Source organism: Centroberyx gerrardi, chromosome 1 (genome assembly GCF_048128805.1).
Source record: "Centroberyx gerrardi isolate f3 chromosome 1, fCenGer3.hap1.cur.20231027, whole genome shotgun sequence".
Classification (NCBI taxonomy): domain Eukaryota; kingdom Metazoa; phylum Chordata; class Actinopteri; order Beryciformes; family Berycidae; genus Centroberyx; species Centroberyx gerrardi.
In genome coordinates this window covers 28,822,296-28,844,290 of record NC_135997.1, presented here as the reverse complement: position 1 = coordinate 28,844,290, position 21,995 = coordinate 28,822,296, and the positions used below count along the sequence as shown (strand labels likewise).

Here is a 21,995-nt window from a genome sequence, read left to right as displayed (position 1 = left end):
AGATTGAAATATTGTATATTTTTAGAAGCCCAATATGGCTATTCATATATGCTGTAAACATGACATTTTGCAAACAGCAATTGTACTCTCATATACCATAGATTAATCCTAAAATGCATTCTTTATTTGCCATTTCTGTAGTTTGAATTAACAAAACGGTTGTTTTTGAAGGTTGAGACCGGAAGTCGACGTTGTTATTGTAGCTGGCTTGACATTGGTGTTGACTCTGGTGTAAACAAGAGTTTGTCATATTTACTTGGTACCATTTGATATTCAGTTCTTTACTCGACATATCATAACGTCTGGATTGGAGTGATTCGGTGAGTTTTCTGTCATTATAAAGAATGGGGAAACGCAAGGGGAAAAGTTAGCTAACGTTAACGTTTACTAGGGTAGCAAATCAACATTAGCCTTACCATGGGCTAACCGTAGCTAGCTAGCAGCGTACTATAATAAACTAACTTTAACTTCACCTGCTGACGCAAAACCAAAATGTCAGAAAACTTTTACTAAATGTCCAGAATGCTGAGGTCAGCTAACACGAGTTATCTTTAAGCTGAAGGACAGGGATTATTTATAAAGATGAGGCATAACGTAGGAGTTGCTGCAGTAGGTAAGCTAAAGCTAGCTATGTAGCTAACCAGGTTAACTTCAGCTGTGTTGCTGTGAGTCTTAATTGTGACAGAGGTTGCAAACCTGTAAATAATCACGTCAGGTCAAGCCTCTCACCTTCAGCCCCACTGCAAGTTAACCTCAGCTAGCTTCTCAGACCGCACCATATCTTGATGCCAAGTGTCAGTAATAAGATTCCTCGATGTTCAAGCCATAGTATTAACCTAGTTAACGTTAAGCTAAAAACAACAACTTGATGACCAGCAGTCTGTTATCATGGAGCTGCAGTTTCTGAATTACCAGCAGTACAGCTACCTGCATAGACTGTTAAATCAACATTGTAGACCATATAAGCCACCTCACAGTCACCTTGAATACTACAGTATACATTACCAGTCTGTGTATATATATGTGTGTGTTTGTGTGTCTGGTTGCAGCAAGCACAGGCATGTGCAGCTGTGTGCGGAGCTCCAGGGCTCTGTCCCCTGCCCTGCTCCCCAGGCTGCTGCTGCCACAGGCGGGGTGCCGGTCGGCCCACCGAGGCCTCTGGACCTCCCCCCAGTGCCTGGCCGTCACTGGAGACTCCCAGCCGCCCCCCCTGCCCAGCCAGGCCCGTGTTGTGATCTGTGGAGGGGGCATTGTGGGGACATCGGTAGCCTACCACCTGGCCAAGCTGGGCTGGACTGAGATAGTGCTGCTGGAGCAGGGCAGGTGAGGGCAGATAAACCTCTGTAATGCTTGAAGTTTTAGAGACAGCAGAGTGGTGTAATTACAGTGTTTCTGCTGTAATTTTATGCAGCTGTGGTGCTTGGGAGGATAATTGTAGTTTTGTCCCATATCTGTCCCTGTTCCATATCTGTTACTTAGACCCAAGTTATGTTTCAAGTTGACGTTGTAGTGCTTTTCTAATCATAATAAAATTATTACTTCTAAAGCGTTTAGACTACACTTATTCTAATTTTAGATGATATTAAGACATAATTACAAAGGTGGGAAGATTAGCTTTCAGCCAGATGAACCAGGTACAAGCTCCTTTGTTTGCTTGCTGAAGTGTCCTTGAGCAAGACACTGAATCCCTATCAGCTCCAAGGCTGCTGTTCTGTATCTGACCCTGACCTATGACCTTCCTGTGGAGGAGGGGCAAGATGAGACAATTTCCCCTTCAGGAATCAAGAGGATCAATTAAAGAAAGAAATCACAAAGAAATTCCTAAATTGTAAATGTAGATGTTGACAGTAAAGGGAGACGTGGGCTGGGTGTTGTTTCTCTACTAATGCTGTCTTGTCTCTTATTATTGTGCTGGTAGACTGGGTGCAGGAACAACCAGGCTGTGCGCTGGCATCGTCAGCGTGGCCAAGCCCATCTCCATCGAGTGTCGAATGGCAGACTACTCCAACACTCTGTACCAACGGCTGGAGGAGGAGACTGGGGTCAAGACAGGTCAGCCACTTTGATGTGTTCTGCTTTTATTCATTGTGAAACAAAAACAGACAATGTGCCGAAATGTATTTGTTTCTGACCACTGCTTTGCATTTAAAGAGTTGAAGCTTGTTTTTGTTAGCATAGGCATTCTTCTTCTTCTACTTTTATTCACACTATATTCCATCCAGGGTGGGAAATGACCACTAGCCCAATGCTTTTAAGTTTTGGGTGTGGCATGGTAAATTGGTCTACAGGTATCCAACCATCAGGAGTCCTATTCTAAACATCTAGTTGGCTGGTAAAATGGTGAAAGTGGCTGGTGTATTTTGAGATGCACCAGTCACTATGGCTGGTGGACAGTAAAGTTTCCTGCATGATCACATTCAACCCACAGAATGTGCTTCTCATTGTACCCACATACTTTGCTGTACAAGCATTTGTCTGATATGTCTGACACTGCATTGAGTTGCCTAGGCTAGCATGGTGTTTATTTTTGGGCTTTGCTCTGTACTCTTCCCCCATGTTTTTGATTGGATGTTGTTAGACTCAGCTGACCGGGTAATATGATGCCAAATGCACAAGGAAGAGCCTTGAGTAGTTTGAGATCTGCTGAGTCATACAACGTTTGTGTGTTGTGTGTGTTTCAGGTTATGTGAAGACAGGCTCTGTGTGTCTGGCCCAAAATCAGGATCGCTTCCTCTCTCTGAAGCGCCTAGCATCACGGCTAAAGTAAGACCCCTCCCTCTCTCTGGCCAGACACATCACACTTATATTCACGTGCTGGGCATTTAGCTCATGCATTTATCCAGACGACTTGCACGTCAGCAGGTAGCAGTTCAGTGTCTCAAGGACACTTCAAAAAGACACAGTTTTTTCACATCAAAGAGAACTGTAGAAAAAGGATTTCTTTTGGTGATGGATAGAATGTGGTTTTGAATTCTTCACATCCCCCTCTCTTATATCTTCTTCCTCTACTTTAGCTAAAATGTTCCTGTCTTGAAAAAATCCATTATCAGTGTTTTCCACTAGTGCAGGCAGCCAGCCACATGGCCAATTACTGACTTTTTTCCAGCCGGCAAGTTTTTTAATGATACATTTTATTTTAATGCAAGCAGTTCTCCTGAATCTGATCACTGTATTGGTGTAAGGAGTCTTAGGTGCCTTGTAGTTGCCATCAGACAGACTACATTATCGCCAAACTTCATTTCACTTTGTTTTAGCTCTGTTCCAGTGCAACAGGAATGAGCTTAGCTCTTATTGCATCTCATCCAATTAGACAGAGCCTCCTGTTGTGAAAACAAAGGTGAAACTATACTCCACACTTCTCATGTGTTTGTAATAGTGTATTTTCACTGTTGTATTTTCAAGCATGTAGTTTTCACATGTTCAATGTGTATTTTGAAGTATGTGTATTATTCAGTGATAGTAACTGCTGGTAACTTACTTTTGTATCTCTAGGCTGCAACATTTCATTGGTGCAAAGGGAAACTGCAGCAATACGCAGTCATTGCTTTTTGTGTGTTCTAATGGTCAAAGGTCATGACCCCGGTTGTATGGCTGTATGCTACTAAGTGATACACTATCCACCCCTCTCTCTCTCTCTCTCCCTCCCCAGGGTGATGGGGATCAGCTGTAACGTCATTAAGCCTAAGGAGGTGGCCAAGCTCCATCCCCTGGTTAACATTCATGACTTGGTGGGGGCGCTCCATCTCCCTGGCGATGCTGTGGTCTCGCCGCCCGATGTTAACCACGCTCTGGCTGTGGCTGCTGCCGGACAAGGTGAGGGATTCAAACTCACAACCTACCGTTGATTGGCAGTCTATAGTTTGGGTGGACAACCAGGGCAGTGCGTCAAGGACAAATTTTATTTTGACCATCATAGAGAAACATTTTAACACAGAGATATTCCAGCTTTAATATATAATTTTTTTTATTAATATCCATTATTACCTTTTTTACTTTTTGTTCTTTGACCTACACATCTCTTTCTTATTTTATTTTCCAACTTGCACCCTTATGCTTTTATTCCTATTTTGGTCTTTGTCTTTTATTACCTTTTTATTCAGATCCTTTATTATTTTTTTTACTCTTTGCTCAACCTACACCTCTATTATGTTATCTCTATTATCCTTTATTACCTTTATTTTTAGTTGTTCTCCAACCTACACCCAGTTTACCTCAGGGATCAAATAAGTTCATCTTAAAGCCCAGCGCAGGATGATTTTGAAAAAAATAACAACATATAATAATTTATTAATACCACTAATAATAATTATAAGAAGAACTAGACAAAATTAAGAATAAAAGCCTTAAAAGGTATAAAGAGTAACAAAATGTTGAATACATCCACACATTTTTTAAAGTATTTGAATATTTTAAAGTTGGAACGAACTCTTTGGAGAGAATAATGGTAGAGAAACTGTGGGAATAGCATATGTTTTAGCTTTCAGTAAGTCTACTACTACTACTACTACTACTACTACTACTACTACTGCTAATACTTCAGTTTTTCAACACCTCCCCCTCCCTTTCTTGCCCTTGTCGTTCTCTTCCTCATCTTCCTCCTCTTTCTTGTCCTGTCCAGGAGTCCAGATCCTGGAGCGAACCAGTGTCCAGCAGGTTTTGGTGGAGAAAGGTCATGTGATGGCGGTGGAGACTGACCGCGGCTCCATCGAGTGTGAATACTTTGTCAACTGTGCTGGACAGGTGCGTCTTGGACTAGGAATGATGGGGGGAACTGGAGGGAAGGAGCAACATGAGTCCCAGTACCAACTTACAACAGGGCTGATGGGCGCAATATAGGATGGATGAATGAATGGATTGAAACAGACAGCTGGGTGGATGGATAAATAAATGGATAACAATGTGTAGATATTCAGAGGTATAATTTGTTCGTTGTGTCTGTACTGCAGTGGGCCTATGAGCTGGGCCAGGCCAGTGAGGTGAAGGTGTCGGTTCCTCTGCATGGCTGCGAACACTTCTACCTCCTCACCAAACCTCTCCAGGAGCTCCTCCCACCCAGCACACCAGGTCTCAAGCACCAAACACACCCTCTGTATTATAGTCTAGGAGCAGTAAGACCCATTGACCTGTTCACCACTAGGGCAGTTTTCATGCATCAGACACAGTGGCTGATAGATTCTAAAATTCCTTTGTAATCTTTGCATTAAATGCCTTTTCTCTGTGCAATGATGAATGTTTGCAGCCTCTAGGCTTCTTCCATTAATTAACCAGTAATAAATGATTAATTCTATATTCAAATAAACACTGCAATTGAGACATCAGTGAAGCTAATGAAAGTCTAGTGGAGGTGGTCTAACTAAGCCTGTGTCTTGTCCCCAGTGGTGATGGATATGGACGGCAGGATCTATGCACGGCCGTGGCAGGGCGGCCTGCTGTCAGGAGGCTTCGAGAAGAACCCCAAACCCATCTTCACTGAGGGCCGCAACCAGCTGGAGATCCAGAACATGCAGGAGGACTGGGACCACTTCGGTACTGGAGGGAGGGGAGGGGAGGTGGTGTTGGAGTCAAATGGGAGGTGCTTTAAGGCAGGTTGCCAGTGTTAAAGCACGTATACAAAGTATTCACCCTTAAAAAAACTCCAGGGGATCCAGGATGTGCGGGGGTGGCCTAGAAGAGGGCAGTTTATTCTTGAAAGCATCATAGAGAACTAGCAAAGAATGAGGCAAAACAACATTTGGATTATTTCACACATGCATCCCAATGTATCTGCAGTGCAGTTACGCTGTGTAAAGTGATTCTCTTGTTTACGATCAATGAACTTCTGTCAGAGGGCAACACATAGGACACATGAGTGTGATCAAGGGGTAACGTTATGTGGGTCTGGACTGAGCTTGCAGCAGCAGCACAGTTCCTGTTCAAACTGGTATGAAGGATCAGGTCATGATTTTACAGTCAGACTGAGCTGTTGCTATTTTTAGGCTACAGTTAATGTCCTAACCCGGCCTTTGAGTGTTTGTTTTTGACTCTGTCAGGACTAGGGCTGCAAAATTAATCATGTATAATAATATATTGTGATTTTAGTTTCCACAATTAATAATCGCAGGGCATTGGCATGTTCGCAACCTTGGAACATTTCATTTTGAACATCTGCTGTAATATGTCAATATAACATTTCAAAAGAGCAGTAAAATAATTATGTTCCTAAAATCATCAAGAAGAAGAATCAAGACTAATAATCATGATTGCAATATCTAGCAAAACAATATCTAGCAAAATATTTTTTGCCATAATCGTGCAGCCCTAGTCATGACTCGTACGCAGAGTGAGATATAGTGATTGTGCAGGTAGGGGTTCAGGGGTCAAAGGACACTTTGACAGGACACGTGGCTCCTGTGGAGATTGAATATGTGACCTGTTGGTTGTCAGGTGATTATTCTAACCACCAGGCCACCCTGCAGAATCTAAATCAGTGGCAAGGCCTGTAACAGTCGGAAAGGAGTGCTTTAATACTGAATATTTTACCATAAAGAAAGGACATGGAGATTTGAGTGTTTGGAAGAAGATTCCACAAAAAGTCAAACTTAGCGACTGCTCACACAAGTAGTGAACAACAGACATACTTTGAATGCTGGTTTATGAAAGAGAAACTATGATAGCAGTATGATTGAAAGTGTGTCTGTGTTGTTGTAGTAGTAGTAGTAGTAGTAGTAATAGTAGAGAAAGAACATATACATTTGAGCATTTGGAAGAAGATTCCACAAACAGTCGATAATTAGCTACTGATCACAAAAAGTAATAATAGTGTTAGTCTCCATTGTTCCCTGTTCGGAAATTGTCTTTTCTCTTTTCACCCTCCAGTGAGGTCAAAGGTCAGCTACAGAACAGCAGCCCTGCAGCTGATAGGGATTCAGTGTCTTGCTCAAGGACACTTCAGCAGGTTGAACTTGGTTGAAGGAGGTTTCTCTAATCACGAGACCACCCTGCTGTCCTAAGTACTAGCGGTGGATCACAGCAAAGATACACTAGACATGTTCTATTTTTAACTGCCAAAGGATTTTTTAAGAATAGACTGTGCCTGTTTAACACTGCTTGGTGACGTGAAATAACATTTAGAAGTACAGATGACAGACTGGCTGACCCTGGTGAATTGTTGCAATGTGTTCAGGGTTGGCTGGTGATTTACTACTGTCTGTTTGACACCCAAGCTGCTTCAAGGCATCTCAGATAGCTGGTACCACCAGGCCAAGGCCAAAGAGAGAGGGGTGTGTGTGTGTGTGTGTGTGTGTGTGTGTGTGTGTGTGTGTGTGTGTGTGTGTGTACGTGGGTGTGTGTGTGTGTGTGTACACATCTATAGATAGTATATAGGTAGGTGTATTTTGAACTAAATCCAGTGTGTGAAGTAGCTTGCAGGACAAGCTAAATGGTCTGGGTATTGCAATACAGCCTCAGTGCAACATTAGTGTGCTTTCCACCACAGGGACTGTCACGATAGATCAGCTGCTCTACAGTTTTAAATATGCTTTGTGTATTCTGCTAGTAACATCTTGAATTGGCCTTGACCTTGATAAGCCCCACTAAGCCCTGCTGTACAGCTTTGTTTGCCAGTAGGAGCAGTCACTCCTCCTCCCAGCTCCTCCGGTTCCTAGGAAGGCCTTGAAAGTCTGGAAGTCTCTGGAAATGAATTTTATAATTTCCAGGCCTTAAAAAGTTTGAGAATTGCACAGAATGTCGAGACAAAAAACTTTGTCCATCCCAGTACACATACGGCAATACATTTTATTTAGTTGTAGAGCCACTGTCATTTGTGATATTTGTTCTAATTATTAAAGAATAATGTTCAGCTATAGAGTGATATGGTCTAGTTGACAGTCATATTGTCCAACCACTATCAGTCGACATCAGATTGAACACTGATCAAAATACTTGGTAATGGTAAATGTGGTCAAACGTCATGAACCTCAACTAACTTTACAGGAGACCCATTTTACATTGACGACAATTATACCAAACTATCACAATTAATTTGACAATGGTATATTGATGTTTAAAAATCAAAGGAATTTGTGAATGGAGAATGTGTAGGGACCCTGTTGTTGTCCTCCCCCACCTCCAGAGCCGATGCTGAGCGCCCTGCTGAGGAGGATGCCTGGTCTGGAGTCAGCAGAGATCCACCAGCTGGTCAACTGTCCTGAGTCCTTCACCCCCGACATGCGCTGTCTGATGGGGGAGACCCCGGGCGTTGCTGGCTACTACGTCCTGGCCGGGATGAACTCCTCCGGCCTGGCCTTCGCTGGAGGGGCTGGCAAGTAAGAACCGGATACTCCAGACAGAGTGTAGTGTTGGCTGTAGAATGGCCATAGGTCTTTTTTTTTAAGGGGCAAAAATCACAGGCTGTTTTTGAAGAGTTTCAATCTAAACACTATATATACTGTATATCCTTCAAAAAATACTTGTGAAACTCTTAAATATCATGCGCTGTCAGTTCCTGTCTGTCAGCTAGTTTGAGAATGAGGAACTCTATACTTAAAATCCAGCTGACTAGCAAAATGGTAAAAATAAATGTAGCCTGTGGATGAAAAACGTTTTCCTGCCTTGATACTTGGTATCCAAAATAAATAACCAAAAGAACTCAGCCCTATGATGGAGCCCTCTGGATCCCATAATGAAATATAATAATTAAGAAAGCATTAATAGCCTTTTAATTGAGGTTATCCACCTTATGAAGTCCCTTATGGTTGTCAGATGTGACGGAGGGTTTAGTGAACTGAAGAGAAAGTTGCTGAGTATGTCCTTAACTGTTGGCTGATTCAAGGTGCTAATCATCCTAACTTCACCCAACAGGGGTTTTCCTGGCTCAAAACCAGACAAAGGTGGTAACTCAGCTTAACCAACCGTATCTCTAACCTTGAATAGAAGTGAAGGATTTTCTCTGACTTGCAACTTAAATTGTAGGTCAGGGATTATATGCAGCACCTGAATACTTTGTTTAGGAAATCCACTGAAATGCCTTTCCCTCTGAGAGAAACATTCAAGATAAGATAAGATAAGATTCAGCCTCGATTTGGAAATTGCAGTGATCAGCATTGTGATTTTGCTATTTTTTGATTGATTGTACGGTGTAATGTTGTGTTGTGTGGTGTTGTGTCCAGGTACCTGGCAGAGTGGATGACTTACGGCTACCCCACTGCCAACGTCTGGCCGCTGGACATCAAACGCTTTGGTAACCTGCAGAGCAGCCGAACCTTCCTGCGACACCGAGTCATGGAGGTCATGCGTGAGTACTGACCTCGTGTCACAGTTTACATGTCTGGCATTCAGCTGATACTCTTATCCGGAGGGAATTACAATGAGCAGGGATTCAGTGTCTTGTTTGAGGAGGGTTTGTCAATTTGATGGACATATTGCCTCTTGCAGGGATCAAACCCATGGTCGAGCCCACCCTGCTTATATCAGTGATGGAAATTAACCTCAGTCACTAAACAAATGCTGGTACATTCTGGTTGTGACTGGTTAGTTAGTCTATTCAACAGCTAACCAAACATCATTTGGAGTCCTATTAAAAAAAATCTACTTGACTTGTAAAATGGTAAAATCCGCTGTTACCTGTAGACTAAAAAATATAGTTTCCTTCCCTGGTGAAGACCCAAAAGAAAGAACTAAAATAACTCAGCCCCATGATAGAGCCCTCTGGATCCCATAACAAAGTGTAATAACGAAGAAAGCATTAGTAGCCTTTTAATTGAGGTTATCCACCTTATGAAGTCTCTCATGGTTGTCAGATGTGATGGATGGTTTAGCTGCTGAGTAGGCCTAACTCCCACCTATCCTTGACTGTTGGCTGATTTAAGGTGCTAATCATCCTAAATTCACCCCAGTGATCTGTGGTGTACTTCAGCTTTACTCTGTTAATATAAGGTTGTGTTTCCAATGTGTGTGTGTGTATTTGTGTGTCCAGCCCTGCTGTATGAACTGAAGGTTCCTCGTTGGGACTTCCAGACTGGGCGTCAGCTGAGGACCAGTCCTCTGTATGACCGGCTGGACACCCAGGGAGCTCGCTGGATGGAGAAACATGGCTTTGAGAGGGCCAAGTACTTTGTTCCTGCAGGGAAAGGTACAGATAATTGACAGACATTATAAATTCCCTTCATCTCAAAGTCTTTCCGCGAGATCATTGCAGCTCTTTTCCAATGCGCATTAAGCATCCAAAAGCAGTTTTCAGGTGTAGTAAATGTCTTAAGAACTAGTAAAGCAATGCCTTACGGCTTACATGCTTACGGTCATACAAATATCTTTAAGACCTACAGTATGTTCTGCTAGATTTGATGCTGTATGTTCAGTTCACTAACAAATACCCAGACGCTTAAGTTCCTGCTTGGTATGTGATGAACCCAAAGGTAAAGAACAATCCCGAAAGGGTACTTGAAGAACCGACGGCATTGCTCATTATAGCAGTAATCTCCTAGAAAGTGTTCTTTACGGTGACAAGTAGGTACAAGTGTTTCATTAGGTACAACTCTGAAGCAGTAGGTACGAGGTACAGCACTGAAGTACCCACAATCCCAATAAAGAACGTCCTCAAGTGTATTACAGCTTTTATACAACTTGACTAACACGAGTACTGTCTGCAAAGTTATCTTCAATGTAGTGTACATACATAATAATAAGGAGAAAACCAATATTGCTATTTCCCTAGTTACCATAAAAATGGCATAGCAACCAATAAAGCACAACTAGACATGCTATTATAGAACAAACAAGGACCTGTGAATGATTGTTGTTTACCTCTGAAAGTGGCTGCTAACAGTACTGCTTAGCAGACTCAAACGTGGCCAGCATTCGGCTGCTGGCTGCTAATAAATTCCCTCCTTTTATCACAACAGTTCACAACATACAACACGGTCTGGCTATAGGTTAGCTTGGTAGTGAGTCTTAAAGTCCTCAGAGTAGTGCTGTATATACTACCGATTCCCTAAACTGTGGTCCGTTTTGTGTTTGTGTTCAGATCTGCTATCTCTAGACCAGAGTAAGACCTTCTACAAGCCAGACTGGTTTGACATCGTTGGAGCAGAGGTGAAATGCTGCAAAGAGGCGGTCTGTGTCATCGACATGTCCTCCTTCACCAAGTTTGAACTGACTGTAAGTCATGATGCGCTTTTTCAGTAGAAGTTATGGTTGGCTTTCATGTGCCACCTTCGCTGTAAATTAGCATAGTTATCTAGTTCAGTGTGCTTTTTTCTACCAGATGGCATTTTCATCCACTTGAGCATGGTTTGTGGTTTTAGAATATAACCACCACATTGACTCTCGCCAGCCAGTTAGGACTTGTAGAATAGAAAAACTACAACAAATTGCTTGTTACCCGCCAAAGTGGCTGATAGAGTAGATGACCTTACCCTAACCCACCCGCAGCAAAAATGAATCAGCTGGTGGCTGGTGGTCATTTCCCACCCAGGTTATGGCTGTCCGAGGCCTACATCAAAATTTGTACTAACTTCAAGGTGTTTTAAGTGATATACAGGCCTGCTCCTTGGATTCATTAAAGCTTCACCACTTGTAAGGGCACTGCACTGTGTGCAGCACAGTGGTTCTCAACCATATGCCACTAAGGCCTAAAGGCAAATTTATGGTTTCTACGGTGTGCCCGGTGTTCGCGGTGTTCACGGCAAGACCGTTCTCTACGCGGAGGCACAGCGTTTCATGGTAAATGCGGTAGCAGCGCGGTGTTCGCGGAGAGCGCAGAATCTCCTATTGTCCATTTTTGCCGGTTGTCAGCTGTCACTTGGCTCGATTAGACTTACTTCCCTGGTAACCAACTAACATAGCAACCATTAACCAATCATAGCCTCTGAACTGACTGCAGCGTTTGTGGAGGCCTCCGCAGAGTTTCATTTTTTGAGAGGAGTGCGGAGCTCGGTGCGGACCCTCTGCAGACCCCCTGCGGAGCTCCGCACTCGCCGCACAGACCCTCCGCACCGCGAACACCGCAGAAACCATAAATTTGCCTTAAGAGTCTGCAGGTTTTCATTCCAGCCAAACAGTGCAGCAGCTTATTTCACTAATAATTAGTTCCTCCTCTCTGGTTGAAGGTGTGTTAATCAGTGTTGGACACAAGTGGCATGTGGTTGAGAACCAATGATGCAGCGGTAACGCATTCTCTCTTTTGAAAAGAATGAACTTCCATCAGAGAGTGATGCATTCAACTCATTAAGTGTGATTCCAACCTAAAGCTTCTGTTCTGTCCTGATGTCCCAGTCTACGGGTGACCAGGCCCTGGAGCTGCTGCAACACCTCTGTGCCAACGACCTGGACGTTCCTGTTGGACACATCGTCCATACTGGCATGCTGAACGAGAGGGGAGGCTACGAGAACGACTGCAGCGTGGTCCGACTCAGCAAGAACAGGTCTGATCCACCTGCAGACTCGAAGCTAAATAGACATTCAGGGAACTGAAGCACTGATGTTAAAGCTAAATGGAAATGCAGGGAACTCATGTACTAATGTAAACCTCATAGCTAAATGCACACACAGTGAACTGATGTACTGATGTTAAACTCAACAATAAATAGATATGCAGGGAACTGATGTACAACAAGGGTTCTTTAACTGTTTAATCAAATAGGGACCTCCTCCTTGGAGAAGGTACCAACAGTTGTGTGGGACACTTCACCATGTTGGAGGTGTGACAGTAAAGTCAAAGATTTGTAATGCCTCTTCATATCTTTTCCCCCTTTACAACACAATGTGAACCCCCTACCACACAGAAATGAGCATTTTCTTTGCTTTGTCAGGAAGAAAGAGGCGATGGTATCAATCTTTAGTTTGTTGTCATTCTTCCAAGATGGTGGCTTGTCCCTTGTAACAATTGCCAACCTCCATCCATACATTCTGTGACAGGCTATACTACTTTTTTAGTCTTACCCTGGGACCAAAGTACATCAGAACTGCTAGCACTTTTGTTATGTGGGATGCAACAAAAACTAGTCAGTAACACATTTTGCATCCAAACTGATAGTTAGAAACACTACATTTCCTAGAATTGTTTTATTCTAAAGTCCAGTTAAATATTAGTACTGCATGCTTCCATATATTTCCTCTCTTACTGATAGATGAAGTTAGTTGAAGACATTGATACCTCCCCAAGCCTTGCCTATGTTAAATGATGATGTTAAGTTGGAGAGTTTTATTCAAAGATATCCACCATTGTGAAAAATGCTCTGACAAAATGATTTCTGGTATGAAAGTAAAACTGACTTAAATATTGTTGTACTAGCTACCTTGAGAAACAAAATAGTAACAAGTAAATTATGTAATTGTCCATATATAAAGTGTTGTTTTTTTTTAATTGAGCTGTGAACATCAGGTTACATTTTTTTTCTAAAGTGTATGGGTAGCATTTTGGAGTGAAACCCATTATTTATTTCTCCTCCTCTTCCCGCTTTCTCTCTGTCTTACTCTCCAGTTTCTTCATCATCTCACCAACAGACCAGCAGGTCCACTGTTGGTCCTGGATAAAGAAACACATGCCCAGCGACCCACAGCTCCACCTAGAGGATGTCAGCTGGAAGTACACCGGTCAGCACACAGCACCATTACATCAGTGCAAAGCAACACTTCTACCACTACAATTACTGCACAAACAACTATTACGATTACTATTGCACATACCAACACTAGCACTATTACTGTTACTATTGCAGCACAAAGTAGCACTATTACTATTGTTATAACATTATTACTACAGTACAAACCAACACGGTTACTGGTACCATTACTGTTACTATCGCTATACCAACCAACATATTTACAGCTCTCCTCCACATTTATTGGTTAAAAAGTTACACCATTTCCTGATCACTATTATACAGCTACTGCTGTGCCCATTTTTATGTCACACAGGGTATGTTTACGTACGTTAAGAATTCTGTTCTTAACCCAGTTACTCAAGTAACCTGGTTTGGTTACTTGAGTATGTAAATGTCATAACTCGGGTAAGCTCATACTCCGGTTATGAGAAACCCAGTTAAGATGCCTGGCTTACTCCCATATTAAACAGCCCAGTGGTTAGCTGTTACTGTAGCATGGAAACATCTTACTCTTTTCACTTTTGGTTTTTGCAATCTGCGCAAACTCAGACTCAACGTTATAAGTACATTTTGATGTAAACAAAAAACATGGCAGCAAGCAGTACTTATTATTACTATTGGAATCATAATTTATTTCCCCTGTATTAGAAGTAACCTGCTATTGCTCAGTCAAAGATTGAGGGAGTAGCTTGTGACCATAATGTTTCATGCTTTTTCCCGGGTGAGACACCACAGGTGGTGACCAATATTCTGTTAACTGGTTTATTCATGGCAGCAGGGAGACTCAATTGCAAGGTATCAAAGGCTCATATAAACAGCTTAACCCGAATAAGACCTTTACATGAGTACGGCCAATACTGGCCAGGTTACTCTGTGCATGTAAATGTAGCCATTGATATGGACTGGAAAACCTATTCAGTTTTACCAAAAGGCAACATGTATCACAAGTATGATTTAAAAACCTGCTGACTTCTCACCGACCAGATTGGAAAATCAATGTTACAGTGCTATGTGAAAAGTGTTTTCCTCCTGTTCGATTTTCTCCATTTTAGCACCTTTTTCATATTGAATTTGCTCAAATCCTATTGTGGATTTTAGTAGGTTATAGAGGGAGTCTGAGAGAAAAAATGAATGACACCAAGGTTCGGTTCATTTTTTTGGTGTGGAGGGTAATCCAACATTGAATGTTTATCAGAATGTAGGCATGAGCACACAGCTTCTCCTCTTACCAGCTCCATTCAGTACATCTTCATGGGATTTTAGGGTGTAGGGTGTTTTCTGCTTCATATTTCTGCAGCAGTGTGAAATATCTGTCACTTTATGATGGCATTTGTTTCCAGCTCCTTGGGTTTCAAAGGAAAATAAATAACCTTCTTTCCATCACTTTCATCATTCCTTTTATCATTCCATTCCATGAAAGTACAGAAGGTGAACTTTTTGGTGTTTTTTTTCTGTTCAATTTCTTCACTGCCTTCCGTAATATAATTTGAGAAAAGAAACTACACTGTAAGTGCACCCTCTGTGTTTTCACCTGTAGTGATGGAAGGCGGTTTATCACTGAGCAGACCATACTGCAACAACAAAACTATTTTTTGACCACAGTGGCTGATTCATCCTACAATTTACCAGCCACTTTCACTATTTTACCATCCAAGTATGTTTAGAAGGTAATGGGATTCAAAATGGTGGTTACTTGCCCTGCTGTAATGGAAAAATCAATGTCACATAACTGTAAACCTTGTTAACATCAGCCATTGTGTTGTCAATAATTGTAAATTGAGTATGGAAAGATGCAGGTTGAGAGTATTTGACCTGGGCTGCGCTCTGTTATTCAGAAGGTCTTTCCACAGTGTTTATAACCTTGGTCCTTGATCCCCCACAGCTCTAAATCTGATCGGACCTCGTGCCACGGATGTTCTGGCTGAGCTGTCATATGTCTCCATGACACCTGACCACTTCCCCTCCATGTTCTGTAAGGTAGGAAACATAGACTAGTAGCAATAATAATAATACTAATGTTAATAATAATGGTAGTAGTAGTAGTAGTAGTAGTAGTAGTAGTAGTAGTAGTAGTAGTAGTGATTGTAGGGGTTGTACTGTAGTAGTAATAGTGATTGTAGGGGTTGTACTGTAGTAGTAGTAGTAGTAGTAATAGTGATTGTAGGGGTTGTACTGTAGTAGTAGTAGTAGTAGTAGTAGTAGTAGTAGTAGTAGTAGTAATAGTGATTGTAGGGGTTGTACTCAGGGGTTAAAGTGGGCCGGAACGATCCGGAACGGCGTTCCGGCACCTTCGATTAATAAGTAAATAAATCTGATTGGCAGTTTCATACATAATAATGTCAAGCGAGTTCACAGGGCTGCCAACTCTCACACATTGACCGTGAGACCGAGAGATTTTCTCACGCAGTGAAAAACAAATTCCTAACTGATAACGTCGCGGCGCGAAAAGAGACACTGACAGCGCACGAGACGAGACAGAGCAGCACCGTGCAGCAGCGAGTTATTCAGACCATCTGAATAGCGAGAAATATACACAAATCTATTATATTGTCATTTATTCCCATGCATGCTGCTCAGAGTAATCTCAGTCAGCGGCTCTTCTGCGTCTCTCCCTCTCCTCTCGCGCCGTGTGCACGCAGGCAGGAGTGAGAGTGAGTTACTATGGTTACGAGGACGTTCTGTGTCTGTCCCTAGTTTAATACATCCATGGTCTGTCCTCTGAAACTTTCTCGCGATTCCCAATAATAGGTTTTTAGGTTAGTATGCCTATGCAAAATCACGAATGTAAGCACCTCAATGCTGAAATCTAGTAATTATAACATAATTTTACATTTTTGGTTAACATTATACAGGGTTGCTGTTTCTTGACTTAATCCAAGAGGTTAGGTGGTGTAGAAATGCAGGAAATTTGTTGTAATTACAATCTTTTTCTGACCCCCCCACCAATTATGGATTTTACCCCCCCCCCCCCCCCCCCCCCACCCCGGCAACAGGGTTCCCCCACCTGCCAAATCCCACTTTAACCCCTGGTTGTACTGTAGTAGTAGTAATAGTGATTGTAGGGGTTGTACTGTAGTAGTAGTAGTAGTAGTAGTAGTAGTAGTAGTAGTAGTAGTAGTAGTAATAGTGATTGTAGGGGTTGTATTGTAGTAGTAGCAGTGATGGTAGTAGTAGCAGTAGCAATAGTAGTGGTTGTGGTAGTAATAGTATTGTTAATAGTAGCAGAAGTAACCTTTAGCAAGGGACAGTTGATGGTTGATTATTGGTAGTTGGTACTTGTCTATACTTCCAGCCACATTGGCAGGCAAAGTACCTGACCGTGTGTGTGTGTGTGTGTGTGTGTGTGCGTGCGCCTGTTTACAGGAGATGAGTGTGGGCTATGCCAACGGGATCAGAGTGATGAGTATGACTCACACTGGGGAGCCAGGCTTCATGCTCTACATCCCGATAGAGGTGGGAACTGTTTACAACTGGATACACACACACTCACACATACATGTACACATACATATTTAATCTTCATTCCAGAGGATGTGATGTAACTTTGCCTTGTGTTATTTAGGGTAAGTTTGTGTATATATATATATACAGTGTATATATATATATACACAGTATATATATACACTATATATGTGTATGCTCTTAAAGGAATAGTTCACCCAAAACTGAAAATTCTGTCATTATCTTTTCACCCTTATGCCAGTTGAAACAGGTGAAGTTTCTTTGTCAGTTTAACACTTGAACTTGATGTAATATTATTTCCCTCTGCTCCCCTCAGTATGCGCTGCATGTGTATAACGAGGTGATGTCGGTGGGTCAGAAGTATGGGATTCGTAACGCAGGATACTACGCGCTGCGCAGCCTACGCATCGAGAAGTTCTTCGCCTTCTGGGGTCAGGACCTGGACGCCTTCACCACTCCGCTGGAGTGTGGACGAGAGTTCAGGGTTAAGTTTGACAAGGTCTGTTGCCAACCCAACTATCTTAACTACAACATTTAATATCAGCTTGCTTGCTTATGCTGCTTTCAACTGTTCATTTTCAATATTTCATTTCATTTCTAACTAGGTCTTGCATAAATTATTAAATATGATTCCCAATGTAAATGAATATGAAGCTAGAGTTTCAATATCTGGTTCGTCCTCTTCACAAAGATTGAAGGTAAAAGTTGGGGAAATTAAACTTTTGTTACCAAGTTGCATCTGCAGGAGCGTTAGGTGGCACTTTACACCAGCATTGGTGGAGTTTACCATCTACCACATAACACCACAATGTGAACACAGCGTTAGTGAATGGACTCTGCAGTGTAATGTCACAAATCGCTTTAAGATGAGCAGCAGAACACAAAGTCGTCAGCAAATTCCAGCAAATTACAATTTAGTGTAATTTTCATTACTGAAAAAATATGTAAAATTAAAAAGCAGTGACTGTTTCACCTTGCAGTGTTCCTGTATTCATCCTAACAAAGTTGTGAAGTGGAGTCACTGTAGATTCAAAAGTAGTAAATGAGTGGTGTATTCAGTGGTGTAACACATTTATCTTCCCTCTGGCAAAGTCCTACAATATCTAGCACTACTCCTTTTCCTCATCTTTTCCCTTCTCCTCTCCTCTGCCTCTCTCCTCTCCTTCACCCCTTCCTCCACCCCTCCCTCCCCTCCACCAGGACACAGATTTCCTGGGTCGTGAGGCCTTGCTGCAGCAGCGTCAGGACGGTGTGAATCGGCGGTTCGTCATGCTGGTTCTGGAGGACCACGACACCGAGCTGGACCTGTGGCCGTGGTGGGGCGAGCCCGTCTACCGTAACGGCCAGCTGGCCGGTACGACCACCAGCAGCGCTTACAGCTACACCCTGGAGCGCCACGTCTGCCTGGGCTTCGTGTCGCCGCCGCCGGGCCCCGAGGGGCTCCCCACACCCATCACCCCGGACTTCATCAACCGCGGGGACTACGAGGTGGACATCGCCGGCCAGCGCTACCCGGCCAAAGCCAAACTCTACCCCTTCAGCTCCCTCTTCACCCAGCAAAAACGCCGCAAGGACGATCTGGAGCTCAGCAACCTCCAGGGGAAGTGATGATGAGTTAACGGAGGCCTCGCTCCGGCCTCGGGAGGGTTCCTGTGACACTCCTTCGCTTCACCAAATCCACTCCTGCACTTAACTCGTTTCCCCCTATGCTCCCGTCTCCTCCTTCGCCACCTACTGCCAACCTATTTTCCCATTTCTAGGCCCTAAGCAGAGGGCTGTATGCACAATCGGTCCCTATCCCTCTAGCACTACCGCATCGAATCTCCCCTTTTTAAAGTGCAATATCTAAGAGACACCAAATGCACCAGCTGTGTCACATACAGAACTCCTCTGTCATCAGGGTTAAACTTAAACCCATACAGAAGGTATCTGTTGTTTTTTTTTTATTCATCCAGGGAAAATCAGCCCTGCCCTTCTTCACATTCATACAGTTCCACACATTCACACTGGGAGGTTCACCGGAGCAATCGGGGGTCAAGTGCCTTCCTCAAGGGAACATCAACACTAGCTTGAGGCAGAGAGAGTGTTACTTTTTCACTTTCTCCACTTTTTCCCGGACAGGAAGGATTTGAACCGGTGATATTCTCCAACAGGGTTCCTACACATGTCTGAAAAAGTCTGGAAATTGAATCTTATCCTTTCCAGGCATGGAAAAGTTTAGGAACCACACAAACAGTCCGGAAAAGTCTGGAAAAAAACATCATTCAATGCTGATGTCCACATCCATACACATTCACTGTCGTTGTAGACTCCACTGTCATTTCACATATTCTAATATTTGTTGTTGATGAAGAATACCGTTCAGTTACAAGTGATATGGCCTAATTCAGACTTATATCAGCCATTATATCATCTTGAACAGATGTGGGAGTTTGAGATGGAAAATGTATAGGAACCCTGATATAACCTTTGATAAACCATCATCTCCTCTGCCGCCCATTACTCCTCTTCTACACTCCTCTACTCACTGCTCCTGTTTAACTTGCCAAGCCAGACCAATCCCAAAGTCAGAAGAATGACTGTTTTCTTTTTTTCCCCTGTGGATGTCTTTATCACCGACTTCCGGCTCTTCTTCTGATGTCCTCATTTTGTTGTCTCGAATGTGTCAAGCTTGTGCTAATGTATTTAATGTAATCTGACCTGTTATTTATGTTTTGTGATGGTTTTGAAGCAGCGTTGCTCTGCTGAAGTGCTATGTTGAATGTGAGGGTGATGTCAGGTGTACCATAGACCGGTAGGATGGGAAGACTGTGACTCCGGACTCGTCTGATCGAGTCCACAATATCTTTTATTGGTGGTGTTGATTTGATCTCTGCCTGCCCCAGACCTTAGATGTTTGTGTAAAAAAAAAAAAAAGGAAAAGTGTTCAGTAAGATTTGAAATAAAGCGATGTATTTTTGTATAGGTAGCATGTATAAAATCTCTTCTATTTTCAGCACTGGCATTTTTTTTTTATATATATATATATCAGTTTTAACTTATATCAGCTGTAACAATCATCTATACTGTTGTCAATTTCTTTCAGTTCCTTCAGTTCGCCCTTCTGCTTGTGTATCACATCAAAGTTAAGTTTCACTGCTGTTGTAGCACACTGAGTGCAATAATCATCCTTTTTTCTGCATTTCAAATGCTGTCCAGAGTATTCTGTTCATGTAAATGTCAAAGCAACAGGAGGCACAGGATGCCCTGTCTATGGGAGAGCATGAAATCCTTGTGGAAGGATAAAGATCAGACAGTCCATTGGAGGCTGGAAACTCCCAGTTGGCTGCGGGTTTGTTAGCAAGGGTTTGTAGTTTCCTACACAGGTATGGAAAGTCTGGAAAAACCTGCTGTTCACTCCAGATCTGATTACATATTTTATACCCTTGAAATAACATGATCCCTCTCTCCATAGGGAAACCCTCTTTTCTCATGGTGGATGCTTGTTGTCTTAGGGGTTTTAACCCAGTTGCCCAGTCTCTCTCCTCACTACGCCACCCTGCCACCCATTTTAGACCCTCAGTCATTTCACATATGTAAAGAACAATCTTTAGTTAAGAGTGACATGACCTAGCTGGCAGGTGCATTGCCCAGCCACTACAGCATATTGGACACCACCCAAAAACTTCAAATGCAAAAATCAAGGCAGTCACAAACATTGAATTCTGGGCTACTTTAGTGGTGCACGGTGCAGTTTGAAGATCTACAATACGATAAAGGGTGAGGAATATTTCCATTCAGCATCATAGATATCTCTCTCTGTGATGCCGTGGTCTCCGTACATGCAGCTGTACAACCAACCAAAGAGGGCAAATATCCCAGTAGAGGATGTGTGGTATTGACAGTCATAGTGCGATTATTTTGCTCAATGTTGTGATTGCAATTTGTATTGCAATACACATGGACACAGCTTTTTCTACTTGATTTCATTTCCAGTGCTTGAAAAGATGTAGAAAAGTGTGCATGAGGAGAGAAGGGGGTGAGATGCAAAGATTTAGGATTTGCCCAGTTTGAAAAAAAAAGCAATGATAATCCTCTTGATCTGTAGGCCAGGGATTCTTCACAGCACCAGAATAAATTGTTTGGAAGTGTCTGTGCTGCGATTTCAACATGTTTTTTTAAATGAATTGTGCAGCCCTACTGTGGAATTGAACAGAGAAATAATATGGAAAGACACTCCAAATCTTTGTGCTAGTAATCCAGTTAGTCTATCAGTGGTGGTGGGGGAGGGGGGGGGGGGGTAAAAGAAGTTTTGCTGTTTTCTGTGATTGGCTTGGTTGTACAATATCCTAATTTGGTTCTGCTGTATAATGTATTAATACAGGATAAATGCATGAAGGTGGACTTCTACAAAGGCTACCGCTGTACAAGTCAAATGTTGCTTGTAAAGGGCTAATTTGTCTCCATGTAAGTACTAATGTGTGTTTGTCTCTAAAAATGATGTTGGATATTGAGCATTTGCTTGTGAGGGCGCAGCGAATCGCTAGCAAAGCTATTTGCACTAACCGTGAGGAACCACAGTGCAGTCAGGATTTATTTAACCAACTTCTGTACCATCACTGTGGTGCTGAGACCTCAACCTCTGTACTGTAGCACCAACATTACTATAAAGCAGTGATCCTCTGCCTCGGCCTGCTGTGGATTAAGTTCTGGGCCTCATTTATAAAAGGTTCTTACACACATATTGGGCTTTCAAGCTAATGTTGCGATTTATCATCTTAATGTCAAAATCATTGGGTTACATAGATTATGTCCAATGTTCTCATACATATCAGAGGCTAAAACCAATTTTTGAAATGTTATTATCAAAGCAATGAACACTAGGCATCATTATGATTTGTTTTTTTGTTGTGTGCTATGAAGGGAATGTGGGCCGGATAAAGTCAAAGAACATTTTTATAAATGAGGCCCCAT

At 42.5% G+C, this 21,995-nt stretch overlaps 1 protein-coding gene across 1 annotated transcript; it reads left to right on the top strand.

The window, feature by feature from the left end:
- The first annotated feature begins 199 nt into the window (after positions 1–199).
- Positions 200–21,234, top strand: pdpr (pyruvate dehydrogenase phosphatase regulatory subunit). Its single transcript, XM_071897270.2, has 18 exons — positions 200–320; positions 1,050–1,323; positions 1,919–2,052; positions 2,682–2,763; positions 3,650–3,813; positions 4,619–4,740; positions 4,947–5,064; positions 5,377–5,526; positions 8,111–8,303; positions 9,147–9,271; positions 9,953–10,108; positions 11,000–11,133; positions 12,250–12,398; positions 13,457–13,569; positions 15,463–15,557; positions 16,944–17,033; positions 17,359–17,541; positions 18,243–21,234. Exons 2-18 carry the CDS (start codon positions 1,061–1,063, stop codon positions 18,648–18,650), a joined length of 2,679 nt encoding a protein of 892 aa, XP_071753371.1. The 5' UTR covers positions 200–320; positions 1,050–1,060; the 3' UTR covers positions 18,651–21,234.
- The last annotated feature ends 761 nt before the right edge of the window (positions 21,235–21,995 follow it).

Coding starts and splice junctions, on each gene's coding strand:
- pdpr (XM_071897270.2), top strand. CDS start 1,061: ATGTGCAGCTGTGTGCGGAGCTCCAGGGCTCTGTCCCCTGCCCTGCTC. Junction 5,065..5,376: donor CCTCCCACCCAGCACACCAG/GTCTCAAGCACC, acceptor TCTTGTCCCCAG/TGGTGATGGATATGGACGGC. Junction 8,304..9,146: donor TTCGCTGGAGGGGCTGGCAA/GTAAGAACCGGA, acceptor TGTTGTGTCCAG/GTACCTGGCAGAGTGGATGA.